This window comes from Hyla sarda, chromosome 5 (genome assembly GCF_029499605.1).
Source record: "Hyla sarda isolate aHylSar1 chromosome 5, aHylSar1.hap1, whole genome shotgun sequence".
Lineage (NCBI taxonomy): Eukaryota > Metazoa > Chordata > Amphibia > Anura > Hylidae > Hyla > Hyla sarda.
The window spans coordinates 256,053,101-256,076,013 of NC_079193.1; the positions used below are offsets into that span (position 1 = coordinate 256,053,101).

The following is a 22,913-nucleotide window of genomic DNA, read 5'->3' on the forward strand; positions in this document are numbered from 1 at the left end:
GCTGCAGCCAAATACATAAAGCCCGATAAGGAGGACTTAGCAGAGAGGGATTCAGTGTCCGATTGGCTGAGGCTGAACACACCTCCCAGTTCTCAGCACTAAAGAAAACAGGACTTCTCAGAGCAGGGCAGAAACCACATGGTCTGTGTCTCTCAGGAGGGTGGGGCTGCTTTTAGAGAGGGATTTGGACAGAGAGTGGATGACTGGATGATGTCATTCCCTCACTTCATGCATGTAGGTGACAGCCAAACTGCCCTTTATAGCTAATAAATGATATTTAGACAATTAAATAGGTTGATGAGAGGGAAAGGATGAGCTATGGGTTTAGTTCCCCGTAGTAACTCTTTAGGACACAGACCAGTTCATTTTCGCATCTTAGTTTTTTAAACCTGTCCTCCCCTTCTAGGAGACATAACTTTTTTATATTTTCATCCACACATCCACATTAGGGCTTGTTTTTCATGCTACAAATTGTACTTTGTAACTACATTATTCATTCTACCATAAAATGTACGGTGCAACAAAAAAAAAAGTGTGTGTGTGGGGAAAACACCCCCCACCCGCGATTTTGGAATTGCATTTTTACACTGTACACTTTACGGTAAAACTGACATGTTTTATTTATTCTTTGGGTCAGTGCAATTAAAATAAATACCTATGGTTACATGTTTTTTTCTATTATTGTACTGCTTAAAAATGATTGTTTCATTATTAGTACCACTTTTTGTGTACATGTGACTTTTTATTCACTTATTAATTCTTTTGGGATGTGATAGGACAAAAAAAAGCCGTAACTTTGGATTTTTTTTTCTTTTATGTTTACGCTGTTTAATGTATGGGATAATTGACATCATATTTTAACCCTTTAACGAAGCAGGACGTATATTTATGCCATGCGCCGCCTCCCGCGATATGAAGCGTCGGTCCCGGCGCTCATCAACGGCCGGGACCCGCGGCTAATACCACACATCGCCGATCGCGGCGATGTGCGGTATTAACCCTTTAGAAGCGGCGGTCAAAGCTGACCACCGCTTCTAAAGCGAAAGTATCCCGCCTAGTCATTCGGGCTGTTCGGGACCGCCGCGGTGAAATCACGGTGTCCCGAACAGCTTGCAGGACACCGGGAGGGTCCTTACCTGCCTCCTCGGTGTCCGATTGACGAATGACTGCCCCGTGCCTGAGATCCAGGGAGGAGCAGTCAAGCGCCGATAACGCTGATCACAGGCGTGTTAATACACGCCAGTGATCAGCATAGGAGATCAGTGTGTGCAGTGTTATAGGTCCCTATGGGACCTATAACACTGCAAAAAAAAAAGTAAAAAAAAAAGTGTTAATAAAGGCCATTTAACCCCTTCCCTAATAAAAGTTTGAATCACCCCCCTTTTCCCATAAAAATAAAATAAAACAGTGTAAATAAAAATAAACATATGTGGTATCGCCGCGTGCGTAAATGTCCGAACTATAAAAATATATTGTTAAACCGCACGGTCAATGGCGTACGCGCAAAAAAAATTCAAAGTCCAAAAAAGCGTATTTTGGTCACTTTTTACACCATTAAAAAATGATTAAAAAGTGATCAAAAAGTCCGATCAAAACAAAAATTGTACCGATAAAAACTTCAGATCACGGTGCAAAAAATGAGCCTTCATACCGCCCTGTACGTGGAAAAATAAAAAAGTTATAGGGGTCAGAAGATGACATTTTTAAACGTATAAATTTTCCTGTTATGATTTTTTCCAGAAGTACGACAAAATCAAACCTATATAAGTAGGGTATCAATTTAACCGTATGGACCTAAAGAATAATGATAAGGTGTCATTTTTACCGAAATATGCACTGCGTAGAAACGGAAGCCCCCAAAAGTTACAAAATGGCGTTTTTTCTTCGATTTTGTCGCACAATAATTTTTTTTTCCGTTTCTTCGTGAATTTTTGGGTAAAATGACTGATGTCACTGCAAAGTAGAATTGGTGACGCAAAAAATAAGCCATAATATGGATTTTTAGGTGGAAAATTGAAAGGGTTATGATTTTTAAAAGGTAAGGAGGAAAAAACGAAAGTGCAAAAACGGAAAAACCCTGATTCCTTAAGGGGTTAATAGTTTGGACATTTACGCATGCGCCAATACCAAATACATTTACTGCAGCATAATATATAATGTATTTCTCCGGTAGCCTCCCGTATTGCTGCTCTTTGTCTAAGTCCACTTTCTGGTGCTCAGGGTCAATATGTAAGAGTGACGCTCAGCGGGGACTCTGGCAGTGATAGGCTGAGCGGCACTCTGACATATAGACTTCCAGAACCTGGAAGTGGAGCGAGACGGAGCGATACCAGAGGCTACAGAGGGAGGCAAATACAGGTAGTTTTTGTTTAACAGGCAGCCTGGCCATGTTTTTGAGAAAACACTTTTTGTGGAATCATGCAAGGCTGAAACAACATTCTGCACTAATAAAAACCCAACACACTTGGTAAATCAAGGCCAAAGTGTACAATGTGTCTACCCAAGCATTGTGCAACAACTAAATCAACATGTCTGTAAACATACATGCATGCAATAGATTTATGCAAAGAGAGAATTCATTCATTAAGGAGGCAAATAAGGTCCCCCAAAGAACTTCTAAGATTAGGAAATAACCATGCCATCATATGCTTTGCCCTGACACTAATCTTTGAAGCTTGTACAGTAGACTTTTTGTCTATAGACAGGAAGTGGTTTCTGAATGAAAATAAATAATAATTAACATTACATTAGTATAACCCACAAGAGCTGTTAAAAGCAAGCAATAATGCCATCAATAACACACACAATGTAGTCCAAAGCCAGGAACATTCAGAAAGTCCTTATAAAAACAAACAGAAAGAAGGAGGATTTTCTAACTGAGAAATATATTTTCCAATATTTGCCGAGGTGTGGCATGTATTACGGCAATCTCAGACAATGAATATATTTACATATAAAACTGTAGATATAAAATATTTTCTAGCTTAAAACGCATATTAAAATGATAATGTCAGTTAAAATAAAAATATTTTTGACACGTTGCAAAGACAAGTCAAATGTTTTTAGCATTCAGGGTCTCAGTGCTGAGACCTCCACCTATCTCTAGATAAAGCTGTGGCTGTGTGCTTCTCTGTATGTGCAGTAAGGTTTAAATACAGGCCCAGTGTGCCAACAAGACTGTGACGTGAGGGCCCGTCTCCAAACCTTACTGCACACACAGGGCTGTGGCAGGGAAGCAGTGTGTGTCTGATCGTAGCAAAATTCACAGCATATTTCCCGCTGCCCAGCAGATTTCCAGAACGTGGACCTTAGCATTAAGGTTTAGCTGGAGCTTAACTCTTCCCTTTATACTGATGACAATGAGGAGATACTGGAATATCTAACTCCTCACTTTCACTATATCTTATCTATGTTTAATAATTTTTACATAACTTAGTGAAAAAAATATCAAAATGGGCAGATTGTCTCTCTTCTTGCCCTCATTGTCTTGGTTCACAGCTTTTTTGCACATATAATTCTGATTTGTTGTTACACTTATAAATGTATTTAAAATAAAGTTGGTTTCCTTTCTTGCTTCCAAGACAAGTAATCACAACAGGACCTACCTGCTCAGCAAAAACACTGTAAATCAGTGTTTGGCTGCAAAAAAATTAGCAGTGACATGCAGGTGACCAGAAGGCACTGAAACAGCAGGTACAGAGGATCTGGGTAGTTGAGTAGGACTTTTTTTTACAGTGCCCCCAAAAAATATTAAAAAATGTAAAGATACCAGATAACCCCTTTAATGTTTCTCTTTTTATTTATTTATTTTCAGTGATTTAGGAGGCATACAGTTGCCCTGATAAGTTACTTAGAATATGGCAATCGTGGGTTGCTAACTTCCACACAAGCTTTCTATCTGTCCCAGGCCCCATTGAAAAACTGTTTTACCTTTTCTTTGCGATATGTAACATTAAAACTGAATAATAACAGCCAGGACTCCAATAAATGAAATAAGTAGTGATGCAGCTTGTTAAAGGAGTAGTCCAGTGGTGAAACATTTATCCCCTAGCCTAAGGATAAGGGATAAGTTTCAGATCGCGGCGGTCCGACTGACGGGAACCCTGCGATCGCCCGTACGGGGGCCCCGGCAATCCGCAGGAAGGGGGTCGGGTTGACATCACACGAAGCGGCAGCTGACACGCCCCCCTCATTACAATTCTATGGGAGAGCCGAAGCTTTGCCTTTGGCAATCTCCGGCTCTGCCATAGCTCTGTATTGAGGGGGTGTGTCGTCTGCCGCTTTGTGCGTTGGTCGCGCACGCTATCTGGCCGGAGGGTCCCTGTACAGGAGTTTGCGGAGGGTCCCAGCAGTCAGTCCCACCGCAATCTGAAACTTATCCCCTATCCTTAGGAGAGGGGATAAGTTTTCCAATACTGGAGTACTACTTTAACAGTTTTCCCTGCATAGAAAAAAGGCTTGACTGCAAGTTGGCACAGTTTTTACATGAACAGCAGTTAAAAAGATATTGTTGATGGCCAGGATATTGTGGGTAAATCTGCTGCTTAGTTGCTAATACTGTGTGAAAATAATCTAATTGTTTTTATCTGAACTTCAGTGTGGTTATGGCTGCATCACAACTGCACATGTTAAAGAAATACAAAAAGAAAAGCAGCCAAGCCATCTAGAGTGCATTTACCCTTTGAGTTTATATAACTTAAGGATGCACTGTCATTATGAAAAACTTTTTATATTTTGGAGGACTTTTTTAAATGTACCGTATTTATCGGGGTATACCACGCACCCTCATTTTACCAAGGATATTTGGGTAAAAAAAGTTTTTACCCAAATATCCATGGTAAAATGAGGGTGCGTGTGTGCGCGTGTATACCCCGATATACCCCCAGGAAAGGCAGGGGGAGAGAGGCCGTCGCTGCCCGCTTCTCTCCCCCTGCCTTTCCTGGGGTTTAGAGTGCTCCTGTCAGCCCTTCTCACCCCCTGGCTATCGGCGTCCGCGCTGCTGCAGGCCTCCGGCGTGCGTCCCCTGCGTCGTTGCTATGCACGGCGCGGCGCACTGACGTCATGCGCCGCGCCGTTCAGCGCATAGCAATGACGCCGGGGACGCACGCCGGAGGCCTGCAGCAGCGCGGACCCAACTCAGGTAATTGTGCCACCGGGGATGGGGGGAGGCAACGGGGCAGCGGCGCCGGCAATGGGTTGCGCTGCCCCTTCTCTCCCCCTGGCTGTCGGCGCCGCTTCTCTCCCCCTGGCTATCGGCGCCGGCACCGATAGTCAGGGGGACAGAATGGGCAGCGGCGCCGATAGCCAGGGGGGTGAGAAGGGCCGACAGCAGCGCTCTAGACCCCAGGAAAGGCAGGGGGAGAGAAGCGAGCAGCGACGGCCTCTCTCCCCCTGCCTTTCCTGGGGGTGTATCGGCGTATAACACGCACACAGACTTTAGGCTAAAAATTTTAGCCTAAAAAGTGCGTGTTATACGCCGATAAATACGGTACATATTTTTTTTTACATTTTACTAAAATATAAAAATTGCCGCCACTAGGGGGTCATTATCTTTATGGAGACAGACTACTCTGTATTTTGCAGCATACTGGATACCGGCCATAAAGTGTGTTGGCATCCAATAGAGGAGGATCACCACTGCACCAGTGCAGCCTTCAGCTTTTTCTAAACTACAACTATGATGCGAGTTGTAGTTTTGCAACAGCTGGGGGTACAATCATCACATACAAAGGATGTGTGGACATGCTGGGAGTTGTAGTTTTGCAATAGCTAAAGGCAACACTGCTCTAACACAGTGCTTTACAATCACTGCAGCTCCAGCTGTTGCAAAACTACAACTCCAGGCATGCTTGAATAGCCAAAGCTTTCTCTGACTCCTGAATGAAAAAAAGCTAATCAGACATTCAGGTGTCTGTAAAAGCTGAATGACACACATAGTGACAGATATGTTGATTAGTATCCAGCTTTACCTGGAACAGAAAGAAAATGTATGCATAAAAACTACTGTGCAGTGATTTGCAGGCTGACAGGCTGCTCCCAGACTCAGGGTAGCTGAGTCATCACAGTGAGGGAGAGAGATGACATGCCCCCTCCATGAGGCAAGAATACAAAGCAAGTGAGCAACATAAAATTGCTATTTGTAAGGGATATATAGTTCCAATCCAAGACACATAATTATATGTACATGATCAGGATTAGGTACTGAGTAACATATAACTTTTTTTAATGGTACTATGACAGGTACGCTTTAACAATATACATAGTTAACATTACACACAAGTAAATAATATACTTTTACTTATTGTGGACCTCCTTTAGTGTATTTGACAGGTTGAAAAACTTGAAGATAGTTAATAAAAAAGCAATAAAACCAAACACTGAATGTCCTGGGTCCTGTACAATACATTGCAGCTCTATAATGCTAAGGCTTGCTTTAGGCCAACCAGAATCATGACAAGAGATCACACAATTCAGGATATATGCAATGTATGCAACACAAAAGAAAAACAATGCAGGAATAAGAAAAGCACAGGGTCACAATACATGTAGAGTTCTTAGTCGACATGTCATTTTAGGCAAGCTCTCATCTGTTGCACCAATAGTCTTCACAGATATCATTGTTTAATATTGTTTTACAGAGCATACAGAACATGACAGGAAAAAGCTGCACTGTGTGATAACTAACGCTATATAAAAGGACAGATCAGCAAGAACCCTACACCTGTGTTTTCATATGTATTTTTTACTCTGTCTTCTGTTCAAAAGCCAAGAACAATATTTTACTTCATTCACCCAATTGAAGATAAAAATCTAACTTTTACATGATGAAGTCTGATAACTGAATAGTCTAAAGCTTATGTTCCCACAAGAATGAAGTTCCCATAACCTGCCCTAGAGAAGTTCAACACATGTCAAGTTTGTAAATGGGCCTATTCAATGGGAATTCAACCCTCCTTAACTATTTCAATGGCCTTCCTACCAGGAGCAAGTATGCTTTGCATCACTTTATATTTTATAACTTTAATATAAAGAGTATTCTAAACTCTATATCATATACTTATATGTTTATACAGAAAAGCAGAAGGTAAAATGGTAACAAAATAAAAACTTGCCATGAAATAAACATATGAAACTTTAATATATATATATATATATATATATATATATATATATACATATTTTTTTTTTGTGGGGGGTGGGGGTGGAGAGAGTGGGTTCTCCTACTAGTAGGTATAGCAGGCACGAGTGGGGTAAACACAGAGGAGGATGCAGCGCCTGTATGAGCAGTGGGCCTCTTCAAACAACTGACCAGTAATAGTATTATGAGTTGCACCCCCGTTGATCTAATACTAATAGTCTTTCCTAAGGCCATCAACTTTATAAAGCTGGGAAACCCCTTAAGAGGGAGGGGGGTGGGCGGTTGTGGGGTTAACCCCATCGAAAATCTTCGAGACAGCTGAAATCTGCTAGTGGGAAAAGAAATACAAGCAGACAGTTGCAAGAAGCTCACAAATGGCTACAAAAAATGTTTTGAAGCGTTGTTGTTGCCAAAGGATGTGTAACCAAGTATTTGTGAACAATGCTTTAATCCTGTCTGTGTCATACACCATGTATGCGTAGAATATTTTCCTAGCATGTCCACATACAAAACATACAAAAAGGTGACCTTCCAATATACAGTCATTTCTTATAAAAAAATAAAAAAAAGGAAACAGTCAAAGAATAAACAAACTTGCTAAATATCAGCTTTTTTGTACTAATAAGAATCAAGGGTGCTAATAATTCTGAGCACAACTCCACTTTAGTCTTTTGTGTGATGCAACACCGTACATAAACCAATTTTCAATTACGTAAGTTCACATAGAAAATTCAAACATTTTCAGTCTTTTTTCAAATTTAAAAGAGCTTGAAATTCGAAAGGAAAAGAAAAAAAAAATGAATTAGATGCCACCTAAAGACAAAAAATGGCTGGATTTCAGAGGGATAGTTAACAAAATAATGATCAAAAGAGAAGAAGCACTTACTATTGTGCGCAGTCAATGAGCTGGTATTCATTTGACCTCTCGAAGCATGCCTTCACACCATCATCATCCCAAAGTTTTTGTGCATGTTCAAAAAATTCCTAGAAATAAAAAGTGAAAGTTGTCACCACACAACAAATCAACAGTAATGGTATTAATAACTCAAAGCACACACATATATATATATATATATATATATATATATATATATATAAATTACATACATAGTGAGTGTGCGGTATAAAAAAAACTGTTGTACAGTCCTATATTCAAAGGGGTTATCCAGGGATATAAACATAGAGCCAATTTCTTCCAAAAACAGAACCACCCCTGTTCTCGGGCTGTGTTTGGTTTTGAGGCTCAGTTCCATTAAAGGTGAATGGAGCCAAGCTGCAATACCACACAAAACCTGAGGATAATGGGGTCCTACTGCTTTTAAGAAGAAAATCCATGGATAACCCTTTAAACTCTACAATGCGATTTTATGTTGTAAAACATACAATTTAGAACATAGGAGTAGTAAACAAAAATCTCTGAACAGGGGCAAAAACTCATGAGCTGCTGCTGAGTGCTGGGATATTAGACCCTATGCTCCTTACATGCAACAATTCGGAACCCAACAGACAAAAACCTCCATATGAAACATGGATAGGCCCCAGGCACATCTATAGCTTGGATGTGTATCTATGATCAAGACTGTCAGTCGACTATACTGTAATGGAATAACTGCACCACAGCAGCAAATGTGTGCATACATTAGCTACTTGTCATTTGCCTGGGTTTGGCAACACATTTTTAGCCCCTTAGGGTCATGAACCAAATACATGTCACTGCTGCCAAGGACTTGGTGCAATCCACATTCACGTAAAATGAAGCTCAGAAAAGAAACATTACTTTAAGCACTGGAACATATAAAAAAAAATGTTTTCCTGTACAGGACACATATACTGTGTATTAGAAATTATATTTTATAAAGGAGAAAAATAAAACTGTAATTTGGTACAAAATGACATCAAATTTATCAGACTGTGCAGACTGTGTGCAGGCTGCACAACAGATTAGGGCTGCAATATTTAATCGATGTCATCGATAAAATTTGATAACGGGATTTGTTGTCAACGAATCCAGTTATCGAATAATTGGCCAATTCGTTGCAAAGGGATGCTGGGTGCCGGCAGTCATGAGGCTGCAGCAGGCAGGGCGGGCGTTCAGGCGTTGTGTCTGCAGGTCCTGCAAATCCCACAACGCCACAGACTCTTTAAGGTAACAGTACCTGACCCCAGTCCCAGAGCCGGGCGGGTGCCGCTGGACGTGGTTGCAGCACTGTTGCTGCAGGATCAGCTGCTGCTCACAGCTCAGGAGCTGCACACCGAGCTGCTGGAGACCGGCAGGGAGCTGCCCAGGCTCCGGGACTACTTCTCCAATCCTGGCAACTAGCGGGCATAAGTAACCCCAGCGGCAGTGGACAGCTGAGTAAGTGACCCGTGACAGGGGGCGGGGCTTGCTGGGGCAGCTGTCAGCTGGGCTGCGGATATTCCCGGTGTGGAAGGAGATAGTGACAGACGGGTGGCGTGGGTCTCTGTCATTACAGTCTGCAATAGTAAGCTTAGTGGGGCCAGTATTAGTATATAGTGCGTACTACACACACCGCTATACACATGGGGGTATGTGCAGAGCATTGCACCCTAGTGTCATTAGCACAGACAATATTGTGCAATGCTCTGCACATACCACTATGTGCATAGCAGTGTGTATAGCATAGCATTTACACCCTAGTGTCTGTCTGTATTACTACAGAAGTAGAATCAGCTGAACCCCTTTTTTTTGGCATTTTGATATTTTTTCCGATTAATTGATAAAATAATCAACAACTAATCGATTATTAAAATAATCGTTAGCTGCAGCCCTACAACAGATACATAACTATACATGCCTAAGAAACATGGCCTAAGTTAAACTCTGACACTACGGCTTGTTTTGGCTTCCTGACCAACAACGGGTCAGAAAAAAGGGGGGACGGAAGTTCTCGATTACAAAAAAGGTTGAGTTAACTGAGATGGGACATGCCTCTAGGCAACATTTATGTCATATTCCACATGGGAATAATCCTTTAGGGTATATTCACGCACACATACACACAATATTCTGCACATATTTGATGCACAGGATTTAAAGTTGCAGATTTAATGCTACATTCAATCATTCAGTTTACACAACAATCTGCAGCATAAAATCTGAAGCTTCAAATCCAAAAGGATACCGTGTGTGACTAGACCATTAAGAAGCCAGAAGGTGAGAAAAGCAAAGCAAATTGATAGCAGAAAGATAAGAAAAAATAAAAAAATGATGAGGTGTGATGTCCAACATAAAGATTACACAATTTTTGTGCACATTTAAAATAATAAATTCTGAATTATGTCCTAAAAACAGAATAGTTCTCAACAACATGGTGTGAAAGTAGTGATCACATGTGAAAGTACCTGTAGGGGATTTTTTTTTGTTTTTACAATTATCTGCATTGTAGGATGTGATTTATATAGACAGTTAACTGGTAATAGGTAACTAGGAACTTTTAAGTTTTTTTTAGCTGCCCTTTCCCATGCATACACTGTACATGTACAATGTAATTTCCTATATACAAAAATATATCAAAGATCAGTTAATTCCTAGAAAACATTGCATTAAAGACAGTCTGACATACCATTAATAGGGGCTATTATTCTAGGGCATAGATGCCTTTTAGATATATAGAATATGTTTAAACCAATAGGTGAAATGCAGGTCAGTTCATTGGAGGCTGAAGTTTGCCGTGTTTACAATGAGGTCAAAGTTATACATACATAACACACTAATCTGAAAAATCGGGGCATTGAGGAGGAAGACCGTGAAATCAGCAGGGTTATTTTTGGCTGCTGGTCATGCTTACAGAGATTAGCAGTTTGTTTTGTGCAAGTCTAATAGTTTGCACATGATGTTTTTATTTCTTCTAGGCTTTAGTAGCCAAATGTGCAAACTTAAATGTAGATACAAATCAACCACCCTAGACCGACAACTGAATTAAAGGGACACTAAAAGGAAAAGTGAATCTGCAATTGGCAATTGATCAGTTTTGTAGACAACCACTATAAGATAATGAAAACAGATAGCAAACACAAAGCGTTCCGTATGGATGAGTGGAATGTATATTTTAAAAAAACTCACCTATATGAGTAGTGCAAATACTGGCACAGCTCTTATCATGGCACACAGAGGTTCAAAATGTAACCACAGCTGCGCTAGGTACTTGAGGAAGCCAGATTGGCATCAAAATGCATTGTGCTTTAAATAAAACTGAATTTTTATTATTTTATGGAACTTCTGTGAATTGTGATGGGCAGCACCCAGTTTTGCCCAGAGGAGGAAGAGTTGGTGGCTATTACTGCTAAAAGATGATGGTGATTTTCACATCTTACTTTCAATAGTTTTTTATTAGCAATTTTCACAAAATTATTGCACTGTAAAGCAGTAGGGACAGACGCAGCTGTCGAACTTTTTCATATAAACAAACAAGTACAAAAGTTATAGAAGTACACAAATCAATGTTATTCTATTGTGCCTAATACCTCTAGAAACACTCATTTAGCATCTCTCTTAGGTGAATAATGACCAGGAGTAGGGTCTCTTTTCACTCAATCTTTCCCTGGAAGTATTGCCAAAGGGAGATGGGGTGGGGGGGGAGTAAGAAAACCAAGCCAACTAGAAAGATGCTAGGGTCAAATATTTTTACAATAGGGTGAGTCTGCCCACGACCTCCATCTATTTTGAAAGCTAGTCACCCTGCCGGAACCTAATGCTAGAATTTTTTCAAAAGAATAGGTGGTATTAATCCTTTCAATGAGTTCTACTGAAGATGGAATGTTGACAGTCTTCCATCTACTTGTTAGCAGGTTTTTTGCAATTACACATATGATGCACAAAACCTCACGATTTGCAGGGGAGACTGTGCGTAGCCCTATAAAGAGTAGTGCTAAACTAGGGGTCAGATTGAGCTCGGAGCCACATATCTCTCTCACTAGATTTTCACAATAGGCCCAGAATAATTGGATAGCCGGACAACGCCATAAAATGTGATATAGAGTCCCCCTACAGCCACACCCTCTCCAACAAAGATCCGAAGATCCGGGGTATATCCTAGCTATCTTGTCTGGTGTAAAATACCACCTTAACATTGTCTTATATGCAGATTCAATGTGGGAGGAGCACTGAAAAGCTCTACGTATATACTTAAATGCATGACGCCAGTCATCAACGTCCAGTTGCATAGCAAGATCCATTTCCCATAGTCTTAGGGGGTAAGTTTTAACACAAGTGTTTGAATGCAAATAATAAGAATAGAAAGGTTTAAGGCCTTTCAGAGGGGAGGCTAGGAGAGTAAAGGTAGTCCTATGAACTCCAGTCCCTGAGGGGCGTAAAGATTGCAGGAAATGCCTGACTTAGATATTTATAAAAATCTACGTGTGGTAGATGATACTTGCACTGTAGAAATTCAAAGGTTTGTAGTTTACCCCGAACAAGAAGATGCTTAACATGTGTGATGCCATTATCTATCCACTGTTCAAGTGATAAGTCAGAGAGAGAGGCTTGAGCCAAGGAAATAGGTAAGTCTTCTAAGTCAGAAGTCATGTCTTGTTTTATAGCTGTCTGGTAATTCGCCCAAACTGAGTATGACGCTTTCATTATCGGGTTAGTTAGGCGCGGGGTTGGGAGTGACCACGCGGGGAGAAGAAGAAGATCATGTAAATTGTAGGGAAAGGCTAGCTTGTTTTCTATAAATGCCCAAGGAGTATCTAACTTCATACACCACCAATTTTTTAACATGGCAACTATTGTCGCCACATAGTAGCCTTTAATGTTGGGAACACCCATTCCACCCGCTTGGGGCGACCGTGCCATTATGCTGGTTGCCAGCCTAGGCCTTTTCCCAGCCCAAATAAATTTAGAAAGCAGGGATTGTATTTTGTGGAAGAAAGTAGAGGGCAGCGATATGGGGAGAGTTCTAAAAAGATACAAGAGTTTCGGGAGCATAAACATTTTGAAAGTTGCCACTCTCCCTGTCCATGAGATGTCATATCTGGAAAAGAACTTTGCATCCCTCTCCATCACCGCCAACATGGGGACATAATTTGCATTGTATAAAGTAGAGTGTGGATAGGTGACATGTAGGCCTAAATAATCTATTCCCTGTGCCTTCCAATCAAAGGAAAAACGGGATCGTAGAAGGGATTCAGCTTCACTAGAGAGGTTAAGGGAAAGGATCTGTGTTTTTGAGCTATTTAAATGATAGTATGATAAAGAACCATACTCAGCTATATTATCTAAGACCGCTGGGAGGGAAGCTGTAGGGTTCGTTAGGGATAACAATATGTCGTCCGCGTACAAGGATATAATATGGGTCTTAGAGGCCAGGGGGATACCGGTTATGCGGGGATCTGATTGTAATGTATGTACCAGTGGTTCTAGGGAGAGGATATAAAGTAAAGGGGAGAGTGGACACCCCTGCCGTGATCCATTGCTGATAGAAAATTCCGAGGACAAGGTACCATTTGCTAGCACACGAGCTGACGGGAGGGAGTATAATGATGAGATCGCAGAAAAAAAGCCTCCCGAAAAACCCATACTCCTCAGTACTGCAAAAGCAAAGGGCCAACGCAACCTGTCAAAAGCCTTTTCGGCATCTAGTGCAAGCACCACGGCAGGGGTGTGAGAAAACTCAATGTGATGAAGGAGATGGAGCAGTTTTCTAGTGTTGTCCGACGTCTGCCTACCGGCAACAAAACCAGATTGGTCGGGGGATATAAGGAAGGGGAGAATTGCTGATAATCTGTTTGCTAAAAGCTTTGCATATATTTTTATGTCTTGATTTAAAAGCGAAATTGGCCTATAATTTTGGGGGAACTCTGTCGCTTTACCCGGCTTGGGGATGGTTGTTATTAAGGCCTGTAGGTGTTCCCTAGGTAGCTGACCCGTCAACATAGCTTGTCGGCAAAAATCTCTTAGGGGGGTGGAGAGGGAGGTGCAAAAGGTTTTATAGTAGGAACTGGTAAATCCGTCCGGCCCTGGGGCTTTACCCGAAGGGAGGGAGCGTATTATATGTTCAATGTCCTCAGACTGAATTTCCTTGTTTAAACTCACTAGTTGAGTAGCTGAAAGAGTAGGAAGGTTTAGTTTAGCTAGGTAAGTCTGGATGGCCAAGGAGGCGTCAGGGGATGTGGGCATGGAGTCCTGCAAATTGTAAAGGCGCATATAGAACGCCTGAAATCCCTCTGCTATATCCTTGGGAGTATATAGGGGGGTCTGTTTGTCTGGGTGTATCAGTTTAGGTATGCGAGATCGTTCGTAGGGCGCCCTGAGACGGTGAGCTAGAAGCTTCCCAGCTTTATTGTCCTGAGCGTAATAGGTCGCTCTGGTTTTCCTATAAGCTTTTTCATAAGCTGTCAACATAAAGCATCGCAGGTCACGTCTCAGGGTCCCAAGTTGAGTCGCTAATGTGATGGAGGGGGTAAGTTTGTTAATTGCCTCCAAATCTCTTATTTGGGTTAGCAGTTGGTTAATCTGAGTATCCCTTTGCTTTTTAAGTGTCGCCCCATATTTAATGCACAGTCCCCTCACTACTGCTTTATGGCAATTCCATAAAATAAATGGGCAAGAGACTGACTGTTGGTTTGATAGAAAATATTCCTGTATGTCACTCTGCAATCGTTTGGAATATTCCTGGTGGGACAGCAAGAACTGACTCATACGCCACATGTGAGCTTGAGGGGATGATACTTCATCAGCAAGAGTCAGGGTGATAGCTGCATGATCCGTCCATGTTATAATTTCTATTGAGGAGTTGGCCGAAGCCAGAAGAAGTGAGCTGTCCACCAGGAACATATCCAACCGAGCATAAGAATTATGTGCCGCTGATAAGAAGGTATATTCTCTCGCTAGAGCATTGTGAATACGCCAGATATCATATAACTCATGCTTCCACGCCCAAGATGAGAGAGAAAGTGAGGGCAATCTAGATTGTGAGGTCGAATCCACAGAGGGTTCCATGACTGTATTGTAGTCCCCACAGAGCACTAAGGAGCCCCAAGACTGTTTGTTAACTAACGTCAGGAGTTTGTTTAAAAACCTGATTTGGCCCTTATTAGGTGCATACAGCACTACTAAAGTTAGACGTATGTTATTGATCGTGCATCGCAATATAACAAACCTCCCCTTTGGATCAGACACCATCTCCTGCAGCTGAAAGGCTACCGTATTTCTAATTCCTACTAACACCCCCCTAGATTTGGAAGAGAAATGTGATTGATAGATGTGTGGAAAGTTAGAATGCTTTACTCTATGAGCATCCCTGGAGAGGAGGTGAGTCTCTTGTGCACAGACAATATCACAACCCAGGGATCTAACCTCCCTCCAGAAATGGGAACGCTTGTGAGGAGCATTGAGACCATTAACGTTTAAACTGGCTATCTTTATCACCATTGTATAAGCAGATCATATACGATATATAAGCTTATCAGCAACAAAAATAGGAGCGGGCGCGCCTCCCAGCCAGCACGCGCCCTCTCACATAGAGTAGGCAAGGCACATAGGTCTAAATCAATAGTGTAGGGTGGCATGTACTCAAGCTTTAAACAAAAAGCACACATAAAAAACAACATAAAACAAACAAACAATAATGCATGGCACCTTAGAAAGGTACCAGCATCTGTAGGAGGGCAACAGTCCACTCTGAAACCGGACGGGGACAGGTCACCAACAGGGCCCCATATCCCACCCATATGAAAGGGACATAGTTACCGCCATCTACCGCTCAAGCTGTAGACCAGTCCTGGGTCAGCCGCGCTTGGGCTGCTGCTGTGGATGGCCGCGCAAGTTGTGCCAAGTCTAGATTCCAGGTATGAAGAAGCGCACGTCCCTCATCCAGGGAGCGGATAGTATGTATGGAGTTCCCTCTCTTTATCAGCAGGCGAACCGGAAAGCCCCAACGGTATGCGATGTTAGCTGCACGTAGAGCTTGGGTCACTGGTTGAAGCAGCTTGCGCGCTTGAAGGGTTGTCGCTGATAGATCCGCGTAGACCGCTATCTGGTGATACGGGGCTGGTAAACCACTTCGTCTGCGTGAAAGTTCCATTACTTTTTCTTTGGTTGTAAAAAAATGCACTCTAGCCAAAACATCTCTGGGGGTGGTGTCTGGAAGGTGTTTCGGCCGAGGTATCCTATGTGCTCTGTCCACTGCAGCTTCTTGGTCAGAACATGAAGGCAATACCACTTTAATAAGCGAGCGGACATATTCTGGTATGTCTGCTGGTGGAATAGATTCAGGCACTCCGCGCAGTTTTATATTATTGCGGCGACTGCGGTCTTCAAGGTCTGCCACTTTTGCTTTAAGCGCCGCCACTTCTTCGTCCAGATCTGTGTGAGAGTCTATGAGGATGTTGTGTGAGGAAGAAAACTCCTCAAACTTAGTCTCCAGGTGGTCAACTCTTCCCCCCAAGTCCTCCACAGACGCTCTGACAGGAGCAACCACAGCATTCATATCTAACAGTACAGATCGTCTTAATACCACAAGCATAGCCTTCATGGAAACATCTGTCAAAGCCTCCCCAGTAACCGTTATAGAGTCCAGAGCTGCATCTCCTGCTATGGAACTCAGAATTAAAGGTGCCTCCGTACCTTTCTGCAAATTCTGAAGCTGAAGAGATTGCGGTGACGTCGGAGAGGCTGTAATCGACCTCTCTGGTCGGCCCAGTGACAACAGCATAGGAGAATCATGGCGCGATCGCTCAGAGCCGCCCGTTGGTAAGGTAGCTTCCTCAGCAGTGGAGCGGGGCGAGAACTTTTGTCCGCCACTGTTTCCCTCTTCCACCGGAGTGAGATGGTGTAGCTCCGGATCAGACAGGGATCTGCGCGGCGGTGTGCTGTCCGGAAGCCGCTCTTCAAGAGCTCCTGTCTTTGGAGACGCATGAGAGGGTGTGAGGGAAGAGCCGCCGGCGCCATCTTGTGCAGTACGGGCCGTCCGTGTAAAGCTGAATTTCGCCAGCGAAATGCGCCCGGTGGCTCTTTTTCTTCTTCCCGGCATTTCAGGCAGTGGTTCCGACACTCACGGAGCCTGGTTCTCTGCGGTGATCGCTGGTTTTAGTCGCTAGATTGGGTGTATGGAGCGGAGCTACTCTGCTAGCCGACCATCCACTCCGGCTGCCAGGCCACGCCCCCTGATTTTCACATCTTGTTCCTAATCTGTTTAGACTGGTGTGTCAGAAATGGGTGTGACAAGTGTTGGGAACATCAACCATAACAAGTCTTATAACCATACAGTTTTTCATAAAAATATGAATGGAATGACAAAGCAAAGGAAACCTCTAGCATCAAGTACCATATCTACCAACCCCCTCAGGTCCAAAAGTGATTTGGTACAATATTTCGTCTCTGTTTTAGCAAAAATGTATCTCTTAGCTTTTTTTTTTTTTACTTTAACAAATTAGTGTTCGGTACTGAAACATTTTTTTCTAATCCCTTTTCCTTATTTTTATATGACTTAGACACAACAGACTGGCTCATACCCTATTCACATGAATTGGAGTGTATCCTGGGCATGATCTATGCAGAGGTAACTCTGCAGGGTGGAGGAGTCTGAGCTGTGAGCAACAGCTATTTTTAAGATCCCATTTTATCTATCTACTGGTGTAACACCTTTCATTGTAATCCTATCTGTGATGATAAGGTGGAGGTTGATGGAAAGTAAAACATCATCAAAAATTCTTTAATAATTTGAACCCTTAGTGACCCTTCGTATCCTTTTATTTCCAGCAGCAGCTGGGCTGCCACATGAGGTAAACCTGCTCCATATGTGGCAGATTATAACTGAATATTATAACAGAAACTTGTCTGCTGGGATAGGACTTTAGCCCCTATCAATGATGGGGATCACAGAATGTAGAGGAAGGCGATTTGACAGTAGCTCCTTCCAAGGCTTAGATTGGTTACTATGGCAGATGGAGGCATTCTGAAGGCCTCCATGCCTCTCACAAACTCTATAATACAGGACTGATCAATGCATATGTATTGCATTGATATGTATGAGCATGAAAATTCCATGGGGGACTAAAAGGAAAAAGTTTAAAAAACAAAAAACATTACAATTTAATTCACTTCCTTTACCCACATGTCAAAAAAATCAATATAAATAAATAAAACATACATATGCTTGTTATTGTCATGTGCAGAACCACCCAAATCATTAAAATATAATAGTATTAAATCGTACATGGTAAACGGCGTGAACAGAAAAATAAATAAAAACAAATTAAATAAAAACTGTTAGAATATTAGATTTCAAAATCGGAATTTTTAAGGGACCAGTTCAGTTTTGAAGGGCCTTCATATTAGAAATCCCCCATAAATGACCCCCATTATAAAAACTGTACCCCTCAAAGTATTCAAAATGACGTTTTGTTAATCCCTTAGGTGTTTCACAGGAATAGCAGCAAAGTGAAGGAGAAAATTTAAAATCATTTTTTACACTCGCATGTTCTTGTAGACCCAGTTTTTGAATTTTTACAAGGGGTAATAGGAGAAAAAGCCCCCCAAAATTTGTAACCCAATTTCTCTCGAGTAAGGAAATACCTTATATGTGGATGTCAAGTGTTCGGCGGCGCTGTAGAGGGCTCAGAAGGGAAGGAGCAACAATGGGATTTTGGAGAGTGACTTTTTCTGAAATGGTTTTTGAGGGGCATGTCACTTTTAGGAAGCCCCTATGGTGCCAGAACCGCAGAAAAAAACCCACATGGCATACCATTTTGGAAACTACACACCTCAAGGCAAGTAACAAGGGGTCCAGTGAGCCTTCACACCCCACAGGTGTTTGACAACTTTTCGTTAAAGTCAGATTTGTAAATGAAAAAAAAAATTTTTTTTCACTAAAGTGCAATTATTTCTCTCCAAATTTACCATTTTTACAAAGGGTAATGGGAGAAAATGCTCCCCAAAATTTGTAACCCCATCTCTTCTGTGTATGGAAATACCCCATGTTAGGGCGTAAAATGCTCTTTTGAAAAGCAAATTTTGCTGAATGGTTTTTGGGGGGGGCATGTCGCATTTAGAAAGACCCTATGGTGCCAGAACAGCAAAAAAAAAACAAAAAAAAACACATGGCATATTATTTTGGAAACTACACCCCTCAAGGGCCGTAACAAGGGGTACAGTGAGCCTTAACAACCCACAGGTGATTGACGAACTTTCATTAAAAAGGGACGTGAAAATGAAACATTTTATTTTTAACACTAAAATTCTGGTGTTACCGCAAACTTTTCATCTCCACAAGGAGTAATAGGAGAAAATGCCCCACAAAATTTGTAACTCCATTTCTTTTGAGTAAGGAAATACCTTATATGTGGATGTAAAGTGATCTCCGGGTGCACTAGAGGGCTCAGAAGGGAAGGAGCGACATTGGGCTTTTGGAGAGCGAATTTTGATGAAATGGTTTTTGGGGGCATGTCACATTTAGGAAGCCCCCATGATGCCAGAAAAGTAAAAAAACAAACAAAAAAAAAACAAAAAAACATGGCATACTATTTTGGAAACTACACCCCACACAGAATTTAATAAGGAGTGCAGTGAGCATTTACACCCCACTGGCATTTGACAGATCTTTGGAACAGTGGGCTGCGCAAATGGAAAATTACATTTTTCATTTTTACGGACAACTGTTCAAAAAATTTGTCAGACACCTGTGGGGTGTAAATGCTCACTGCTAGAGCTGGGCGGTATGACCAAATATGTGTATCACGGTATTTTGTAACTTATGGCGGTTCCACGGTATACAACTGTATTTCTTCCCCCCCCCCCAAAAAAAAAATCATGTGACCCGCGAGCACTGTTCTGCTGCCCCCCCCCCAAATCATGTGACCCGTGAGCGCTGTTCTGCTCCCCCCCAAATCATGTTACCCGCCAGCGCTGTTCTGCTCCCCCCCCCCAATTAATGATCAGCCCAGCGGGGTACTACTCACATATGTCAAGCACTGCCCTCCTCCTCTTTGTTGGGGGCCTCTGGCGCTGGAACTGTACGCCAGTGGTCTCCAACCTGCGGGCCTCCAGATGTTGCAAAACTACAACTCCCAGCATGCCCGGACTTCTTACATGACAGTGGGCTCAGCCCATCACTGGCCGGGGCGGGACATCGCTACGGCCGGTGATAGGCTGATGGCTGTCTGACGTTCCAGTCCCCAGTGTAAGGCAGACGTAGGTAAGTTAAAGTTTATTTTCTTTATCTTTTGCAGCCCGGGCATAGGTATACAGCGTACAGCATGTTAGTGTAAACATTTTAATTTTTCTTACACTAACATGCTGGTGTAGCCCCCAACTTTTCCTTTTCATAAGGAGTTGAAGGGGAGAAATTGCGTTACAAATTTTGTGGGGATTTTTCTCGAGTACAGAAATACCCCATATGTGGCCCTAAACTGTTTCCTTGAAATATGACAGGGCTCCGAAATGAGAGAGCACCATGCGCATTTGAGGCCTAAATGAGGAATTTGCAATAGGGGCGGACCCGGTTACAAGGATGGGGCTCATCTCCACCAAAACCCGACAGAAGTTTCCTAAACAGGGTGCCTCCAGCTGTTGCAAGACTATGGCTGTCCGGCAATACTGGGAGTTGTGGTCTTGCAACAGCTGGAGGCTCCGTTTAGGAAACACTGCCATATGAGAAGTTTTTCATTTTTATTGGGGGAGGGGGTGGACATTTAAGGGGGTGTATATGTAGTGTTTTACTTTTTATTATTTGTTAGTGTAGTGTAGTGTTTTTAGGGTATATTCACACCGGTGGGGGTTCACAGTAAGTCTTCGGCTGGGAGTTTGAGCTGCGGCAGAAAATTTGCCGAAGCTCAAACTTGTAGAAGGAAATCCACTGTAAAACCGCCCGTGTGAATGTACCCTGTACATTCACATGGGGGGGGCACCCCAAACCTTCAGCTGTGGCAAAATGACATCTCCCAGAATGCACTGACAGACAATACATCCAGGGAGTTGTAGTTTTACAACAGCTGTAGGCACACTGGTGGGGAAACACTGAGTTAGAAAACAGACTCTAGCTCAGTGATTCCAACCCGTGTGCCTCCAGCTGTTGCAAAACTACAACTCCCAGCATGTACGGTCTGTCAGTGCATTCTGGGAGTTGTAGTTTTGCAACAGCTTGAAGCACACGGGTTGGAATCACTGAGTTAGGAAACAGACTCTTACTCAGTGTTTCCCCACCAGTGTGCCTACAGCTGTTGCAAAAGTACAATTGCCAGCATGGCCAGAAAGTCAGGGATGCTTGGTGTGTAGCTCTGGCCCTTCAGATGTTGCAGAACTACAACTCCCAGCATGCCTGGACAGTCAGGGCATGTTAGGAGTTGTAGTTATGCAACAACTGGGGAAGAACAGTTTGGAGACCGCTAAGTAGTGGTCTCCAAACTGTAGCCCTGCAGATGTTGCAAAACTACAACTCCAAGCATGCCCAGACTGTCCAGGCATGCTGGGAGTTGTAGTTCTGCAACATATGAAGGGCCAGATATTACAGAACTACATGCCCAGCATCCCTAACTGTCTGGCCATGCTGGGAATTGTACTTTGGAGACCACCGTATAGTGGTCTCCAAACTGTGCCACTTCAGATGTTGCAAAACCACAACTCCTGCTGCCACTGCTGCTCCAGGATGCCGACTCCGCGTAAGCCGGCCATGCTCCCCCCTCGCCGCCCGTGTTGGCCACCATGCCCCCCCCCCGCCCCCGCGCTCTGCCCCAACTTCGATCGGTAGGCAGAGCGGGGGAAATGAACTCTAACCCCCCCCCCCCGCCCCCCATCACAGCCTGATCGACCAATGGCAGGGGATAGGAGGGGGTGGCAACACTGCAACCTCGCTCCTATCCTTTAGGATGGTCAGAGCTGTCTCTCACAGCTCCGATCATTCTTATTTTCCGGGCGATCGGGTCACCCGATTGGCCCGGATAGCGGCAAATCGCCGGTCTGAATTGACTGGCGATTTGCCACGATCGCCGACATGGGGAGGGGGTCTCAGGGCCCCCCTAGGCATTGCCACGGGATGCCTGCTGATAGATATCAGCAGTCATCCCGGTCCGATCACCGCCCGGCACCACATAAGATCTCACCTCGTTGTGTCAAAATGATCACAAGAACGGTGAGCAAAAATCCCAGAACCACACAGGGGGCAGGACCTATTGAATGACCTGCAGAGAGCCGGGACCAAAGTAACAAAGGCTGCCATCAGTAACACACTACGCCGCCAGGGACTTAAATCATGCAGTGCCAGACACGACCCCCTGCTTAAGCCAGTTCATGTCCGAGAGCCTTTGGATTATCCAGAAGAGGATTGGAAGAATATCATATGGTCAGATGAAACCAGAGAAGAACTTTTTGGTAAAAACTCCACTCATCATGTTTGGAGGAGAAAGAATGCTGAGTGGCATCCAAAGGACACCGTACCTACTGTGAAGCATGGGGATGAAAACATCATGCTTTGGGGCTGTTTTTCAGCAAAGGGACCAGGAAGACTGATCGGTGTAAAGTAAAGAATGAATGGGGCCATGTATTGTGAGATTTTGAATGAAAACCTCCTTCCATCAGCAAGGGCATTGAAGAGGAAACGTGGCTGTGTCTTTCAGCATGACAATGATCCCAAAATACCTGTCTGGGTAACAAAGGAGTGGCTTCGTAAGAAGCATTACAAGGTCCTGGAGTGAACTATCCAGTCTCCAGATCTAAACCCCATAGAAAACCTTTGGAGGGAGTTTAAAGTCTGTGTTGCCCAGCGACAGCCCCAAAGCATCACTGCTCTAGAGGAGATCTACATGGAGGAATGGGCTGAAA

The 22,913-nt window shown here is 43.1% G+C and overlaps 1 protein-coding gene across 2 annotated transcripts in view; it reads right to left on the reverse strand.

The window, feature by feature from the left end:
- GNAL (G protein subunit alpha L) overlaps nucleotides 1-22,913 on the reverse strand; it is a 320,628-nt gene that overhangs the window by 89,788 nt on the left and 207,927 nt on the right. For both annotated transcript variants that reach the window (XM_056521545.1, XM_056521546.1), the window contains exon 5: nucleotides 8,025-8,122. In XM_056521545.1, coding sequence (XP_056377520.1) covers nucleotides 8,025-8,122 — 98 coding nt within the window. The remainder of the gene's footprint in view (nucleotides 1-8,024; nucleotides 8,123-22,913) is intronic.